A 17,884-nucleotide genomic window follows, 5' to 3' on the forward strand; every position below is an offset into this window, starting at 1 on the left:
TGTGTTAAACTCACTGGTGTTAAACTCACTGGTGTTAAACTCACTGGTGTTAAACTCACTGGTGTTAAACTCACTTGTGTTAAACTCACTGGTGTTAAACTCACTGGTGTTAAACTCACTGGTGTTAAACTCACTCACTCGTGTTAAACTCACTGGTGTTAAACTCACTTGTGTTAAACTCATTCGTGTTAAACTCACTGGTGTTAAACTCACTGGTGTTAAACTCACTGGTGTTAAACTCATTCGTGTTAAACTCATTCGTGTTAAACTCACTTGTGTTAAACTCACTGGTGTTAAACTCACTGGTGTTAAACTCACTCACTCGTGTTAAACTCATTCGTGTTAAACTCACTGGTGTTAAACTCATTCGTGTTAAACTCATTCGTGTTAAACTCATTCGTGTTAAACTCACTGGTGTTAAACTCACTGGTGTTAAACTCATTCGTGTTAAACTCATTCGTGTTAAACTCATTCGTGTTAAACTCATTCGTGTTAAACTCACTGGTGTTAAACTCATTCGTGTTAAACTCACTGGTGTTAAACTCACTCGTGTTAAACTCATTCATGTTAAACTCATTCGTGTTAAACTCACTGGTGTTAAACTCACTCGTGTTAAACTCATTCATGTTAAACTACCTTGTGTTAAACTCACTTGTGTTAAACTCACTGGTGTTAAACTCACTGGTGTTAAACTCACTGGTGTTAAACTCACTTGTGTTAAACTCACTGGTGTTAAACTCACTGGTGTTAAACTCACTGGTGTTAAACTCACTCACTCGTGTTAAACTCACTGGTGTTAAACTCACTTGTGTTAAACTCATTCGTGTTAAACTCACTGGTGTTAAACTCACTGGTGTTAAACTCACTGGTGTTAAACTCACTTGTGTTAAACTCATTCGTGTTAAACTCACTTGTGTTAAACTCATTCGTGTTAAACTCACTTGTGTTAAACTCACTGGTGTTAAACTCACTGGTGTTAAACTCACTCACTCGTGTTAAACTCATTCGTGTTAAACTCACTGGTGTTAAACTCATTCGTGTTAAACTCATTCGTGTTAAACTCATTCGTGTTAAACTCACTGGTGTTAAACTCACTCGTGTTAAACTCATTCGTGTTAAACTCATTCGTGTTAAACTCATTCGTGTTAAACTCACTGGTGTTAAACTCATTCGTGTTAAACTCACTGGTGTTAAACTCACTCGTGTTAAACTCATTCATGTTAAACTCATTCGTGTTAAACTCACTGGTGTTAAACTCACTCGTGTTAAACTCATTCATGTTAAACTACCTTGTGTTAAACTCACTTGTGTTAAACTCACTGGTGTTAAACTCACTGGTGTTAAACTCACTGGTGTTAAACTCACTCGTGTTAAACTCACTTGTGTTAAACTCATTCGTGTTAAACTCATTCGTGTTAAACTCACTCGTATTAAACTCACTGGTGTTAAACTCACTGGTGTTAAACTCACTCGTGTTAAACTCACTTGTGTTAAACTCATTCGTGTTAAACTCACTGGTGTTAAACTCACTGGTGTTAAACTCACTCACTGGTGTTAAACTCACTGGTGTTAAACTCACTCGTGTTAAACTCACTTGTGTTAAACTCATTCGTGTTCAACTCATTCGTGTTAAACTCACTGGTGTTAAACTCACTGGTGTTAAACTCACTGGTGTTAAACTCACTGGTGTTAAACTACCTTGTGTTAAACTCACTTGTGTTAAACTCATTCATGTTAAACTCATTCGTGTTCAACTCATTCGTGTTAAACTCACTCGTGTTAAACTCACTGGTGTTAAACTCACTGGTGTTAAACTCATTCGTGTTCAACTCATTCGTGTTAAACTCACTGGTGTTAAACTCACTCGTGTTAAACTACCTTGTGTTAAACTCACTGGTGTTAAACTCACTGGTGTTAAACTCATTCGTGTTCAACTCATTCGTGTTAAACTCACTCGTGTTAAACTCACTCGTGTTAAACTACCTTGTGTTAAACTCACTGGTGTTAAAACTCACTGGTGTTAAACTCACTGGTGTTAAACTCACTCACTGGTGTTAAACTCATTCATGTTAAACTCACTCGTGTTAAACTCACTCACTCGTGTTAAACTCACTGGTGTTAAACTCATTCGTGTTCAACTCATTCGTGTTAAACTCACTCGTGTTAAACTCACTGCTGTTAAACTCACTTGTGTTAAACTCACTTGTGTTAAACTCACTTATGTTAAACTCATTCGTGTTCAACTCATTCGTGTTAAACTCACTGGTGTTAAACTCACTTGTGTTAAACTCACTGGTGTTAAACTCACTGGTGTTAAACTCATTCGTGTTCAACTCATTCGTGTTAAACTCACTGGTGTTAAACTCACTTGTGTTAAACTCACTTGTGTTAAACTCACTTGTGTTAAACTCATTCGTGTTAAACTCACTGGTGTTAAACTCACTGGTGTTAAACTCACTGGTGTTAAACTCACTTGTGTTAAACTCACTTGTGTTAAACTCACTTGTGTTAAACTCACTGGTGTTAAACTCACTGGTGTTAAACTCACTGGTGTTAAACTCACTGGTGTTAAACTCACTGGTGTTAAACTCACTTGTGTTAAACTCACTGGTGTTTAACTTGTGTTAAACTCACTGGTGTTAAACTCACTCGTATTAAACTCACTCGTGTTAAACTAACTTGTGTTGAACTCACTGGTGTTAAACTCACTGGTGTTAAACTCACTCGTATTAAACTCACTGGTGTTAAACTCACTCATGTTAAACTCACTGGTGTTAAACTCACTCGTATTAAACTCACTGGTGTTAAACTCACTGGTGTTAAACTCACTTGTGTTAAACTCACTCGTGTTAAACTCATTCGTGTTAAACTACCTTGTGTTAAACTCACTCACTGGTGTTAAACTCATTCGTGTTAAACTACCTTGTGTTAAACTCACTGGTGTTAAACTCACTGGTGTTAAACTCACTGGTGTTAAACTCACTCATGTTAAACTCACTGGTGTTAAACTTACTCGTGTTAAACTCACTGGTGTTAAACTCACTCGTGTTAAACTCACTGGTGTTAAACTCACTGGTGTTAAACTCACTGGTGTTAAACTCACTGGTGTTAAACTCACTCGTGTTAAACTCACTGGTGTTAAACTCACTGGTGTTAAACTCATTCGTGTTAAACTCACTCGTATTAAACTCATTTGTGTTAAACTCACTGGTGTTGAACTCACTCGTATTAAACTCACTGGTGTTAAACTCACTCATGTTAAACTCACTGGTGTTAAACTCACTCGTGTTAAACTCACTCGTATTAAACTCACTGGTGTTAAACTCACTCGTGTTAAACTCACTGGTGTTAAACTCACTGGTGTTAAACTCACTGGTGTTAAACTCACTCGTATTAAACTCACTGGTGTTAAACTCACTCATGTTAAACTCACTGGTGTTAAACTCACTGGTGTTAAACTCACTGGTGTTAAACTCACTGGTGTTGAACTCACTCGTATTAAACTCACTGGTGTTAAACTCACTCATGTTAAACTCACTGGTGTTAAACTCACTGGTGTTAAACTCACTCGTATTAAACTCACTGGTGTTAAACTCACTCGTGTTAAACTCACTGGTGTTAAACTCACTGGTGTTAAACTCACTCACTCGTGTTAAACTCATTCGTGTTAAACTCACTGGTGTTAAACTCACTGGTGTTAAACTCATTCGTGTTAAACTCACTTGTGTTAAACTCACTGGTGTTAAACTCATTCATGTTAAACTCACTCGTGTTAAACTCACTGGTGTTAAACTCATTCGTGTTAAACTCATTCGTGTTAAACTCACTTGTGTTAAACTCACTGGTGTTGAACTCACTGGTGTTAAACTCATTCGTGTTAAACTCACTCGTGTTAAACTCATTCGTGTTAAACTCATTCGTGTTAAACTCACTGGTGTTAAACTCACTGGTGTTAAACTCATTCGTGTTAAACTCATTCGTGTTAAACTCACTGGTGTTAAACTCATTCGTGTTAAACTCATTCGTGTTAAACTCACTTGTGTTAAACTCACTGGTGTTAAACTCATTCGTGTTAAACTCATTCATGTTAAACTCACTGGTGTTAAACTCACTGGTGTTAAACTCACTGGTGTTAAACTCACTCGTGTTAAACTCACTTGTGTTAAACTCACTGGTGTTAAACTCACTGGTGTTAAACTCATTCGTGTTAAACTCACTGGTGTTAAACTCACTGGTGTTAAACTCACTTGTGTTAAACTCACTCGTGTTAAACTCACTTGTGTTAAACTCATTGGTGTTAAACTCACTGGTGTTAAACTCACTGGTGTTAAACTCATTCGTGTTAAACTCATTCATGTTAAACTCACTTGTGTTAAACTCACTTGTGTTAAACTCACTGGTGTTAAACTCATTCATGTTAAACTCATTCATGTTAAACTCACTCATGTTAAACTCATTCGTGTTAAACTCACTGGTGTTAAACTCACTGGTGTTAAACTCATTCGTGTTAAACTCACTCGTGTTAAACTCACTGGTGTTAAACTCAATGGTGTTAAACTCACTCGTATTAAACTCACTCGTATTAAACTCACTCGTGTTAAACTAACTTGTGTTGAACTCACTTGTGTTAAACTCACTTATGTTGAACACGCTTGAATCAATTATATATACTTGGTGTAAAAAAAAGTAAATTTTATTTTATTACATTTTTACCAGTGAAATATTAAATATTATTCATTCTGTTAAAGTAATATTTTTTCACTAATGAACAAAATATAACTTTTTCTGATATTTTTTGATAATGTTTTACTGACACTTTATGGGACTGAGTCATTGTGGCGGGTACAGTGAAACCTGTCTTCACCGACAACGTATGGGACTGAGTCATTGTGTCGGGTTATGTGAAACCTGTCTTTACCGACAATCAATGTGGCGGGTACAGTGAGACCTGACTTTACTGACACTGTCAATGGTTGGTTGAGTCGGTGAAGTCAGTGGTCGGTGAAGTCAGTGGTCGGTGAAGTCAGTGGTCCATGAAGTCAGTGGTCCGCAAAGTCAGCGGTCGGTAAAGTCAGTGGTCGGTAAAGTCAGTGGTCCGTGAAGTCAGTGGTCGGTGAAGTCAGTGGTCCATGAAGTCAGCGGTCGGTAAAGTCAGTGGTTGGTAAAGTCAGTGGTCCGTGAAGTCAGTGGTCCTTAGAGTCAGTGGTCCATGAAGTCAGTGGTTGGTAAAGTCAGTGGTTGGTAAAGTCTGGTTTTACTATATTATTTAGTACAAAATTGGTCACCAAATATCTTATATATTCTTTCAAATAAAACTGCCTTAATTATGTATGTTATATGTATGCTATATATATATGCTTTATGTATGCTATATATATGCTTTATGTATGCTTTATGTATGCTATATATATGCTTTATGTATGCTTTATGTATGCTAGTGTCACCTTGGGTCGTCCTTTATTGTACCCTTTCAATCCTGATGATGCATTAATGCATCACGAAAGATTTTTTTCTGCATATTTTAAGTTGATGATACAGTGGTAGAAATAATCATAACTGATTCTGAATGTTTGGTAATAAATGATAAAATTTAATATTTACAATACAAGTTAAAATATCTAAATCTATATGCTTGTTTTAAACTTCTGCTCTCCGAATTTAAGTCGGACAGGAATGAATACACGACTGATTCCTGTAAAATTATTACTAAACCAACATTTTATTCTGTGTTATAAAGCTGAGATCGTTCATGACAGTTTGCCGTATTTATTTATAATTGACTATTTGTTCACTTGGTAAACATCTTTATGAATTCAAAACACAGAAATACTATTTACAGATAGCAGCCTGTATCCTCAATTTAGCAATGCATTTCTGTCAAAAGCATACCTTTAGAAATGAAGTCAATTAATTCAGACCAGGAAAAACCACATGCAGATTTTCTCAGGGCATGAATACCCATCATGCCATTAAAATCAGTAAGGAAAGTGTTAATTTAGGATTTTTAAACGGCCTCCCGTATGTTGCATGTTCAGTGAGGTAGTTACCAACTACTACAAGGAAACCCCACCTCAAAATGACTGGCTGTTCACAGGGCAATGAAACCAGCAAACAAACAAATATACAGAGTTGTGGCCCTTGTTTACCATTGATATCAAAGTTTGGGACTTATACTTTTTCCATTATTGTATTTTCAGTTAGCTTCGCAGTACGAATTCCACCAGTTCCTGAAGAGAGAGTTACCTGCTCCTGGTAAAAACGAACAGCTTGTGAAGACTTCTATAATTGCGAAACTTCTTTACCATATCCGTATCACAGCACGTACATGGCAGGAAAAGAAATTTGCCAACGAGAAGATCAAGAAGCTAAACTACGTTGTCTCTAACAGACTGGGATACGAGGCCAACTTCACTCTGTTTGATATTCCTCCTGTACCCCCAGAATATCAACCTACTACAGTAACCGTTAATTCATATGACCAGGCAAAGCGGTCCTCATCAAAAGATACCTGTGTAATATCCTGACCTGTGTCGGACGTATTATATAGAAAGCTTATACTTGGTGAGTTTGAAACTGTATACAGTTAAAACCCGCTTGTGTTAAACAAGCTCGAATCAAATACCAGGTACATGAATGTCCAAAAAAAAAAAAAAAAAAAAAATTATTGAATTACAACAGTTGTGAAATGATACCAATTGATATTAATCACACTTGTTGACCTGGAGGGAGGCGTACTGTTGGAGGTAACAGGAGTACCCAGCAATAGGTACTTGATATCTGCAGGGGATAAAGTTTTGCTTTACTTGCTTTCATTAAATATATAGTGAACGAACTAAATTGGGTATATCACACACGAATGTCTAAGCATATATTAAACCTGTTTATTGTAACAGTAAGTGAAACGTCAATTATTAAAAATGTAAAAATCATAAAATTTAAACTACTTTTAGTTAGGATTCAAAATTACCATCTAGAGAGAAAAAAATACCTAAATTGTAAATTATCAAATAATTTGGCAATTAAATTTCTCTTAATTTTGGTTGTTTATGACTTAAGGAAAAAAGAAATATAATATTAGGCCAAAATAACAATAAAGTTGGTTTGGCATAACCCGACTGACCCAGAAAAAATGTGCCAACTCAAAAAATGTTATTGTGAAAAATAAAACATTGTTTTTTAAAGATTTTACCATTTCGGATATTTATGTCCGGAAGTTGATGTGCAGGTTTGAAACTACGTCTCTCAAACCCAAATAAGGTCGGTGTGTGTTTCTTTTGTTAAAGAACACAAAATAAATAATGATTCCCATATTCTGATTTGTTTTCATATAAAAGGTTGAAAATCTGTTTTAGAACTGAATTAAAAAAAAAAAATCAGCCCTACCTACCTACCCATATGTAAGACCCCCTTGTCAGGTTACAGCAAACCAAGATATTTTTAAGGGTGGCCTTACTCGTGTATTTCAAAATGACTATTATTTTAACAAATAAGCACATACCTGGTAATAAGCCCATCCATGTCCATTACACTAGTTCCTTAGAAACTTTAGCACAATAAGTCTCTAAGCCCATTGACTGACGGGAATAAAGACAGTTTACCGGTGTTCAAACCTCAATTTGTTGGTGGATGGGGTTAAAATGATCTGCTACTTTTGAAGTACTCAATTTTCTAGAGCTAATTATTGGATTGAAACTTTCCTAGTGCTGATGTCTTGCATAAATCACACAGATTTTCCTGCGGGCATTCATGTTGTTTGTTTTTAAGAAAGTAGATCGTGAATCTGTGATAATCTTAGATATTTTTAACATACCTGTAATCTGTTCTATAATGGTAGTTTACCTACGATGTATTGACAATACTTTTATTGAAGATATACGTGTACTTGAGATTTATATTTGTTTTATGAATCCTTGACTGTGAGTACGTAATGGTATATTGTGTGTGCTTTTTAAAAGACGTAGTATGCTTTCATTTCAACATCAGCATGCTGGTATTTTGAAGTTGGAATCCCAGATTTAGAATTCTTAATTGTTTTACATTAAGATATTATTTGAAAGTTTTGTGTGCTTCAAATTTACGTGCTTTATGTAACAGAAATATCCCAGTGCTCTCTGAATTTTTTACCCTTGATTATGGCTTTAATTTTACACATTATAATATGTCAACATCTTGCTTTTTTTGGCAAATTTAAAGCCACATGCATGTATGTATGTTATGAAACCTTTTTTTCAGATTTTTGTTTATTCTGTAATTATACCTGATGTGAGTAGACTTAAATAAATCATTACCAGTATAGGAATTAAGCATGGTATTTAGGTGAATACTCCCTAGCTGTCACCTTCGTTGGAAAACTGACGAATAATCTATTGGCCCAATTGTCCAGGTTTAGATACCAAAATCTATTCACATATTAAAGCCACAAGATTTACTGCAAGAGAAATTAATCTTCAACAGCCTTAATTCTTATTCTATTGTTTTATATTGTATCATTATAATTATATATACATGCATTATCAACATTTTATTCCATCTACATTTTATGAAATATATCATCAAGGCTTAATTGATATTTTTTTTTGCCTAAGATTAGATAAGCCTTTGCTTGGTAATAAGCCTGAATCTTGTAATAAGCCAAGTCTGGTATAAAGCTCAAGTTTTTTTTGATAAGCAAGAGTCTTGTAATAATTCCTTGCTGGTAATAAGTCCATGTCTGGTAATAACTCCATGTAATGTAATAAGTCCATGTCTGGTAATAAGTCCATGTCTGGTAATAAGTCCATGTATGGTAATAAGTCCATGTATGGTAATAAGCCATCGTCTTGTAATAAGCCCAATAATTGAAATATATTAGTTACAAATGATATTTCATTGTCGGGCAATAACCCTGCTCCCTTACTTTGAATATATATATATGTTCGTCCAATGGACTTATTACAGGGTAAGTACGGTATTTTGATGTAGTAGTTGATATAGACATCTGCCAGACAGTCCTGCTGGTAAAAAATGAAAACAAACAATATTTTATGTAGAAATAAAATTTATTTCATTTTAAAGATTATAGCTGATTATCTTTAAAAGCTATTACCAGACATATTTGTTAAAGAATACTGCATGAAAATACTGACATTTAAGATCATGTGATAATATATATATCAGTACACATAATAAATACCTCTAAATATTTTGTTTGTGCCATATTTATTTAAGATCTATCTAAATAAATCTGATATATATCTTATGATGTTCTGTAGTCATTTTTTATTTTCACGCTGTGTAAAAATATGTGTACCCAGTTTATAAATCGACTGGCATTCCGTGCAGTCATATCTTGCATGAATTGAAAACCACATAAAATTTTGAAAGTGCCCCATTCCCAGGATGACATTTCTAAATGGTCAAAATAAAATCTTTTTTGTTCTTTATTTACAAACGATGAAACAGTAACATATTGCCATCTCTGACTTCATCAGAACTTTGTAAACAGCAGAACTTATCTGATCGAAAATGGGAAATTTAAGAATGTACAGTATGCAATTTAACTACATTTTAGTATTCAGAAGTTAGCTTACTGTTCGGCTGTTGAGAATGTGCTGTCATGGCCGCGTCCTTTACCTAAATTGTACTGGATAGCATGCATCATACATTTTTTATGTTAATTGTTCAGTGAGGTAGTCACCAGCTACTACATGGAGACCCTGCCTCAAAATGACCCTGACAAACAAACCTTAATAATTTGGATAAATTTGAAATGATTGCCAAATATCTCAAAATGATATTGAATGTATTGAATAGGAATTAATACATATGCTTCGACCAGATAAGGAAGGGGGGGGGGGGGGGGGGGGGGGGGGGGGGGGGGGGTCACTTGTAATACTTATCTCTGCCTCTGCTCAGCTTCTGACACATTAAAGATTTGTACATGTACATAAATATATATTCGACTCTTACTTAAAGGGACTATATGGTTAGAAAACACTATGAGAAATGGATATAAAACGTTATATTTTCTATGAGTATGTTACAAAACTAACACTTTCTCTTAATTACAAAAATTAAAAGTCGCTGCAACCATTTACGATATATATCTAAAAAATAAAAAAGGTAAACATTTCGGTCTCGAACTAATTCATAAATTACCGCTCGTAGCCTGAAAATGCGCATGCGCATAAACCGAGAAAAAAGCAAAATGGCGGACGCAAACCAGAAAAAACGACGAGGTCCTAAAAGTTACTTGACGGAAAGTGCAAGAAAACGAAGGAAAAAAGAATCAGAACAGAGAAGAGGAGAGGCGAGAATCTACATAAGCAAAGAGATAGATAGATGGCGAAAGGTAAAGGAAGATCTCGCACTGGAGACTGATTCTAAATTAGCGAAGCTGCTTCTTGACAGGTAAGCTTAACGCTACGGTATCATGTTAGATATATAACTACTGTATATATAATAGATAAACGTATCCAATATTGCCATTGATAGTCCGGTATCCACCGTTTAAGCATGATTATGTTATTGAACTTCTCTACTGAAAGTGTCATCTGGTAATGGTTAAATAGTAATTGTATATATAAATTTACAATAGTGACACAACGTGTTTGTTGTTGAACGCAAAGTGGGGCCCAATTGGGGGTATTCGTTCTTAGGAAAATTGATGTGGTGAATAAATACAAGGGCTATTCGATATTATATGGCGGTACTGGTGATATGAAAATAAACGACAGTGATTATAAACATCACATTTATAATAAACAGTGCAACATATGTTTATAAAAAATATAAAATGCATATGAAATTCATTAGACGGCAGATCTAGATTTTCATACATGTATATATGTATTGTAGTACATATACATTAATGATTATCATATATATGGCAGCAAAAGTCCTTATTATTACCATTTCATATACAGCACAGTAGAGTACAATTAAATGTCATTTTTAAAAAAAAAACATCAGTATTTTTTTATATTCAAATAATGAATGTTATTGAAAATGTCAATTTCAGTTATGAATTTAAGAAAATATCAGATAAATCCACCACTTCAACCGGCCACATCCATATGCATTCCACACCTGCAAGAAGATATATACCTCCACGAGAGTATTCAGAAAGTGAAGTCACTATAAGGTATGTTTATATGATTAAGTTTGAGGCAGTTGGAAATGTGGTGTAGCATGGTATGTATAATGACCGTTATAATTACCGATCACACATACAGATACATAACTTCTATTCTAAATTTAGGACTGGCATTATCAATCATTTACTGTCAATGAAGCACATTAAGAATAAAATGTATAGTGTTGGTGGGCAAACAATTGCAAGATAAACAACATCAACGATTTATACAGTTTGTGTTGATTTGATTTCTTTTGTTTTGTTACTGTTGGTAATTCTATGACTAAAAAGTTTGTTCTGTATGTTTATGTGTGTTATTTATGTTTTTTTAAATGAATATTTTAGGTGGATGACTATCTGTTTGGTCTTTGAAGCTGTATATATATGCACACATGTATTTATATAATGATTCCAGCATGTTTCTTTTATATATATGTTGCTAGATAATGGATATGTTATCATGTAATTAAGTGAAGATTTATATACATGATGTGTATATAGGTTCTCTTTTTATTTAGTGGTCGAGAAATGTCAGGAGTGTTTGTGCAAGAATGTTGGAAAGACATGTCATTGCCTGGACCATCCGCAAGTGATTTTCAGTAAGTACAGTATGTACATGTACCAGTATGTATTTGCATTGCTGGTTTGTAATTCGGAGTACGAGGACATTCTATAATATTGATCTATAAGTCAAAATGATCTCAATGCATATGTTCAGCTCAACAAACCTCCATCTTTGCATTCAAGAAAAATGAGCTGCGTCTTTTCCGAGAATATTTTAGTGTTTCACAAGAGAATTATCTTTTAGATAGTCAAACCTCTGTCGTCTGTGAATAATGAATCTGCTACATGTATGTATGTGTGTGTATGTTTGAGTAATGAATCTACTATGTATGTGTGTGTATGTGTGAATAATGAATCTGCTACATGTATGTATGTGTGTGTATGTGTGAGTAATGAATCTGCTATGTATGTGTGTGTATGTGTGAGTAATGAATCTGCTATGTATGTGTGTGTATGTGTGAGTAATGAATCTGATATGTATGTGTGTGTATGTGTGAGTACTGAATCTGATATGTATGTGTGAGTAATGAATCTGCTATGTACATATGTATTTTCTTCTGTGTTATGTATTACATAGATAAACAAATTACATTGGAAAAATGCTTTGAAAAATAATCAAACTGAATATAAATATAAATACTACAGTTGTATTTCTTCTTCAGACATTTCAAACATGATTGAAATAAATGATTTTTCTGAACTGCAGTGTCCAGAATCGTAGGAAGAAGTAATATTTTTAGAAAGAACGATCAATACTACAATAAACAATTAATGTCATTTATTATATCTATTTTGAAGGAATCAACATATTCAGAAGGCCGATATCACTACCAAAGAGGCGAGCAGCTTCATGAATCCTTTTGAGTAAGTTTCATTGATGTATATTACTGTGGGGTTAAGGGCTGTGGTGGCTGAGTGGTTAAGGTGTCCTGACACTTTATTACTAGCCCTCCATCTCTGGGTTGCGAGTACGAAACCTACGTGGGGCAGCTGCCAGGTACTGACCGTGGGCTAGTGGTTTTTATCCGAGTACTCAGGCTTTTCTACACCTCAAAACGTGGCACGGCCTTAAATGACCCTGGCTGTTCATAGGACATTAAACAAAACAATCCAATCCTGTGGAGTTAGACCATCACATCCCAGAGTTGAACTAAACATTTTTTTGCTTTCTTGTTTTTCTACATTTTTTTTCATTTTTTGAATGTATCGTAGGTTTTCAGCTACTTATGAATGAAGACTGAGTATCACAAATTAGTTAAGTCAAGTATGCAATATTAGTTTTATTTTTCCAATATTCAAAATTATACCAATTTATGTATTTTAATTATTTATAGACAAACATTTTTGAGACAAGCTATGCTGTTCTACAATAGCTCCTGTTATGATTTGTTATCTGTTTTTTATATTTTTGTTTTCTCCTTTTATCAGCTTAACAATAGATGTCACTGAAAATGTCGACGAGGATGACCAAACCACTGATGATGAGGATTATGAACCAAGTTTCGACATCACTCTCAGGTACAGAACAATTCAAAATTCAAAATGGTCTGTATCCGAGATATGGATGACCTAGGTCAAAAATTTTATTCCTGGCTGTAATTTGGTGTTTTTTGACTGATTTACCTTAACTTGGCAAAGATGTCCAGTTCACAGAAATCAACACTCCAGTATAAAGTCTAGGTCAAGGTCACAGAGTCCAAAGTTGATGTCAAACTTTGATCCTTTTAACTGATGAACATTTATTAATGACACTTTGAAGCAGTGTTTGTCAAAATTAAGCAATGATTCTACTGACTAAAGGTCAAGGTCACTGGAATTTGGTATGTTTGTAAATGTCAATCATAAAACCTATATGGTCAATTTGGAGGATATATTACCACAAGACATTCCGGATTCTTGATGAAGTGTCACAGTTCCGGTTATATTTTTAAATGTCAGATATTTATTTCTCCCTCAATTGTTTTTATTAGCTCACCTGCCCGAAGGGCAAGTGAGCTTATGCTGTGTGTCATGCTGGGGTGAAGGGCTACAAAGTTTGTTCAAATGAATTACCTTGGCCTTCATTCAAGGTCACATGGGTCAAATAGGCTATAATCTTCAAATGACTTCTTCTCAATAACCAAGAGGCCCAGGGACTTGATATTGGGCCTGTAGCATGCTGGGGTGAAGGGCTTCCAATTTTGTTCAAATAAATATTTATCTTTTATTTGTTTAATGCTGTGTAGGAATGTTAGACAAAGGATTGCAGACCATTGAAGCAATGGATTCATGGTGTTGTGAACCACTTCTGGCATGTCTGTCAGAATGCCAGTACATATTCGGAGTTCGTGGTTAGTATTTTTTGTATCTGTAATAAAATTATATTTGGCACAAGAATTCAAGATTGTATTACTTCAAAATCATTTCAATAATACAAAAAAAATGAATATTTGTAAACAATAACTTGCAATGAGTACTTTATATATTTATTTGTACATGGCATAATGGCTGAAGACACTGATATTTTGAATATCGTACTTGTTATTTTGGTCTGTTACTTCCTTTATACTCAATGTTTACATGGTTTATATATTTGTTTCTGTGTGTTCGGATGAACTGATTGCATGACTTTTAGGATCTTCTTTTGTTTAAAGGTACCACAGAACTTACAACAAGAAAAGTGGAAGGTGGTCCGCTGTGCCCTACAAAGTGAAAAAGAAATACAGCTACATCAGTGACCTGATTTCTGCTGTAGTTGAAAAGAGGCTACTTGATAGAGAAGGAATGCATAAAAGCAAGACGTTATCGCCCCCAGATCCCAGACACATTTCCAGCGTTTTAGCCCCCCTGCCTCCACCTCCTACTGCCACATTAGTAGAAGAAAAAAGGTCAAGACTTAAGTGATTCTAGTGTCACAAATAGGACTCAACAATCTGCTGGCTACTCCTCCTTAACCACTTAGGAGATTTCAACAAAACTTGCTACAAGGCTACTGTCATTATTCTATGAATAACCTCATTGGGGAAGTGGGGATGTTGTTAGATGTAGGCCCACAACAGCTACATTTGTAGCTATTATTTGTAGTATATGCCATATAAGATTTGGGTTTCACATGTGTTTTATGTTTCAAAATTCATGTGCAAAACTAATCTACTACTTGTCGGATGGAAAATGTATGTCTATGAAAAGTATTGTGTATGTACCAATTATTGTGTCACAAGTTTGGCTTGTTCACACATTTTGTATGTATGGTGTGATATTCACAGGTATGATGTATATGTGACAAGTTTGTTAAGTATAATGTATGCGTCACAAATTTGCTAAGTAAAGTGTATGTGTCGCAAATTTGCTAAGTAAAGTGTATGTGTCACAACTTTGCTAAGTATGGTGTATGTGACACAACTTTGCTAAGTATAATGTATGTGTCACAGGCTGGCTAAATATGATGTATGTGTCACAACTTTGCTAAGTATGGTGTATGTGACACAACTTTGCTAAGTATAATGTATGTGTCACAGGCTGGCTAAATATGATGTATGTGTCACAACTTTGCTAAGTATGGTGTATGTGTCACAACTTTGCTAAGTATGGTGTATGTGTCACAGGCTGGCTAAATATGATGTATGTGTCACAAGTTTGGAATGTGTCTTTAGTATGGTCTGTGTATGTGAACATTACAGTGTTCGGGGATGATCATCTGTATTCATAGCCTTTTTTGTAGTGAATTCGTCTACAGATTTTATTTGGTGCTAACAATAAAAATATGACAAGTTCTTGGATGCTCGTTGTTTTATTTGGCACTGACACAAATTTTCAGTAACCATCCACATTATTTAAATTACAAGATTTCTTACAATCTTCCCATGCATTATAATTCAACATTCCTTATCTACACATACATATGTAAAGTATTTTAAAATCATCATCATCATAACAGTTTTAAAATCATCATCATCATAACAGATACATTAGTGAATATCACCACTTCAAAACATGATTATACAAACTTATCTATGACAAATCATCATCATTATACAAACTTATCTATGACACATCATCATCATCATTAAACATCCATGGACATTGGTACATAAGTGAACATATTTCAACAATTCATCATTTACATCATACTTATCATTGGACAAATACCTTATATAACACATATATGATATCAATTAAGCAATCCTGAATGCCTGAAACCAGTGTACTGTCCAAATTCATCAGGGAACCCGTCTCTAATTTTCCAAACCGCACAGCTTGGGATGACCCGTCTGTCACCAGTACCAAGACGACCAACTTGCCACAATATATATTGTCTGTAGGCAGCATGCCTGTTGGCTTTTTTCCAGTCCTCCTCATTTGGCAAAGCAAACATGTCTTGCCTGTAAAGGCGTGCTAGGGCCAAGACAGCTTCGTCCAAAATAAGAACTTTGAAATCCTGATGGGGAAAAGATGGAAAATGTGTGTAAATTTCTAAAACAAACTTATTAAAAAACTTTACATTTCTGTAATTAAGCTGCAATAATTCAACAACAATGATAACATAAAAAACAGAAGTGTATTTTTATGAGATAATTCTAGCTACACATGTATTGCTTATTATGTTAAACAATTTAAGACAATCTTACCAGAAGCAAAGTTATACAATTTGGTAGATCTTTCTTGCAGCAGAGCTTCTCTGGTTGTGTAGGCATTTCTCTGCAGTTACCACAAACACCAATCTGGACTGTACATGTTTTCATCTGGTCTGGGATGGTAACCTCCACTGTTTCCACTACTGTCTTTGACCAAGTCAAAAATCAAAGAAGGAAACTGCTGTGCTGTCTGATGCAAAATATACTTAGTCTCTTCATGTGACATTTCATCAATTCTTGTCTGGAATAGATACATAAATAATCTTTTTAAATGACACTTCTGTAAGAGATTTGGGTTATATAGTTACATTTGGATACTAAATAATTGGATAATGTAATTGGATATTTTTACAGTACAGTGTACAGGATCCAGAAAATTAAAAAAAAAAAATATTGAAATTATTACTGAATAATGATATGATCACACAGGACAGATAAAATAAATGAAAAGGTGTTATATATGTATTCAATACCCAGAAATGTAAAATCGCTGTAAAAGCAAAGTTTAGAACAGCTAAATGTTGTTTCTAATAATAATGGTTTGATATGGTTGGTGAATTAAACGATTAGTAAACATCAATTACTTTCAATATTTATCTTCTGGCTTGCAAGCTGGTTGCTGCATTTTCTGCCCTGTCACTTTCCTGGCCCTGACGTCTTCCACGGGCTCCTCTTCCACCAACTCTTCTCCCTCGTGCTGTGCCAGTTCTAGATCTATCAGTGCTACGACCTATGCCTCGTCCCCTAGCACGTGAACGGCCTCGCCCTCTTCCCCTAGCTCTGACAGGACTGTCTAAACTTGAACTTGTTCCTTGCGAAGCTGGTGATGGAGTCTATGACACAACAGAATATATAATTAGCCAGCATATATATATATATATATAGTGTTGATGTCCCAAGCGATTGAAATTTTCTATAACTATCAAAGGAAGAAGGAACATAAAAGTAGAAACATAGCGGACCTACTCATTACTTCTGGCATTTATTCTGCACAATTAAACTTTTCACAAGGACATACATGTAGCCTAACACTGGTGTGTCGTATGTCACACGTACATGTGTAGTACTCTTTATTACTTGCATGTATTCATACCAAAATGATTAACGCAGACTTTATTGTAAACATTAAATATGATTGTATACAAAGAAAGTATCAATACCTGTGCATTTCTGAAAAGAAAACAGTCACAAACAAGCTAAAATCTTATTGAATTACTGAATACATCTAGTTTCTGTTCCGATTGTAATTAACCTTTTTTGGGCCCCACTAGTTGAACGGCAGTGATAGATATATATATTTATCGCACGACAAAGCCCAAATAACACAAATTACCCAGCTCAATTTTTGAAACTTATATATTATAACACTATAGAATCATTATTTGCGAACATATATTAGCAGAAAGGCGCAAAGTATGTGTTATACCGAAGACATGTGCGTTTGTTTACACTTACCTCGTAATCCATTTTTTCTTTGCGACGGATGTAAATAACTGCGTCACGTGACAAGCCATGTGACCTTTTCGGCTTTCTCCGTAAGCAACCGAGCGTGATATTGTTTACAATGTAAACAATGTTCCGACCCCGAAAATAA

The 17,884-nt window shown here is 34.8% G+C and overlaps 3 protein-coding genes across 6 annotated transcripts in view; 2 read left to right on the forward strand and 1 right to left on the reverse strand.

Annotated features, from left to right (window-relative positions):
- Nucleotides 1-9,238, forward strand: part of LOC117336824 (ankyrin repeat and BTB/POZ domain-containing protein 1-like) — a 34,678-nt gene extending 25,440 nt beyond the window's left edge. For all 4 annotated transcript variants that reach the window (XM_033897480.1, XM_033897482.1, XM_033897483.1 and 1 more), the window contains one exon: nucleotides 6,198-9,238. Coding sequence is in view for 1 of the 4 variants with exons in the window: in XM_033897483.1 (XP_033753374.1) it covers nucleotides 6,198-6,524 (327 nt within the window). In the remaining 3 variants the exon portion in view is untranslated. The remainder of the gene's footprint in view (nucleotides 1-6,197) is intronic.
- An 808-nt stretch (nucleotides 9,239-10,046) lies between these two features.
- Nucleotides 10,047-14,425, forward strand: LOC117336827. The gene is made up of 7 exons (XM_033897485.1): nucleotides 10,047-10,389; nucleotides 11,000-11,122; nucleotides 11,632-11,712; nucleotides 12,476-12,541; nucleotides 13,106-13,195; nucleotides 13,903-14,007; nucleotides 14,311-14,425. The coding sequence occupies exons 1-6, from the start codon at nucleotides 10,154-10,156 to the stop codon at nucleotides 13,931-13,933; spliced, it is 627 nt and encodes a 208-aa protein (XP_033753376.1). The 5' UTR covers nucleotides 10,047-10,153; the 3' UTR covers nucleotides 13,934-14,007; nucleotides 14,311-14,425.
- Nucleotides 14,426-15,827: 1,402 nt separating this feature from the next.
- On the reverse strand, nucleotides 15,828-16,546 carry LOC117336541 (P2X purinoceptor 7-like). The gene is given in 3 exon segments (XM_033897153.1): nucleotides 15,828-16,094; nucleotides 16,285-16,369; nucleotides 16,371-16,546. Coding segments are annotated over 3 exon segments (528 nt in total).
- Between the last annotated feature and the right edge of the window lie 1,338 nt (nucleotides 16,547-17,884).

This window comes from Pecten maximus, chromosome 10 (genome assembly GCF_902652985.1).
Source record: "Pecten maximus chromosome 10, xPecMax1.1, whole genome shotgun sequence".
Lineage (NCBI taxonomy): Eukaryota > Metazoa > Mollusca > Bivalvia > Pectinida > Pectinidae > Pecten > Pecten maximus.

Coding starts and splice junctions, on each gene's coding strand:
- LOC117336827 (XM_033897485.1), top strand. CDS start 10,154: ATGCGCATGCGCATAAACCGAGAAAAAAGCAAAATGGCGGACGCAAAC. Junction 11,713..12,475: donor CCATCCGCAAGTGATTTTCA/GTAAGTACAGTA, acceptor TCTATTTTGAAG/GAATCAACATATTCAGAAGG. Junction 12,542..13,105: donor AGCTTCATGAATCCTTTTGA/GTAAGTTTCATT, acceptor TCCTTTTATCAG/CTTAACAATAGATGTCACTG.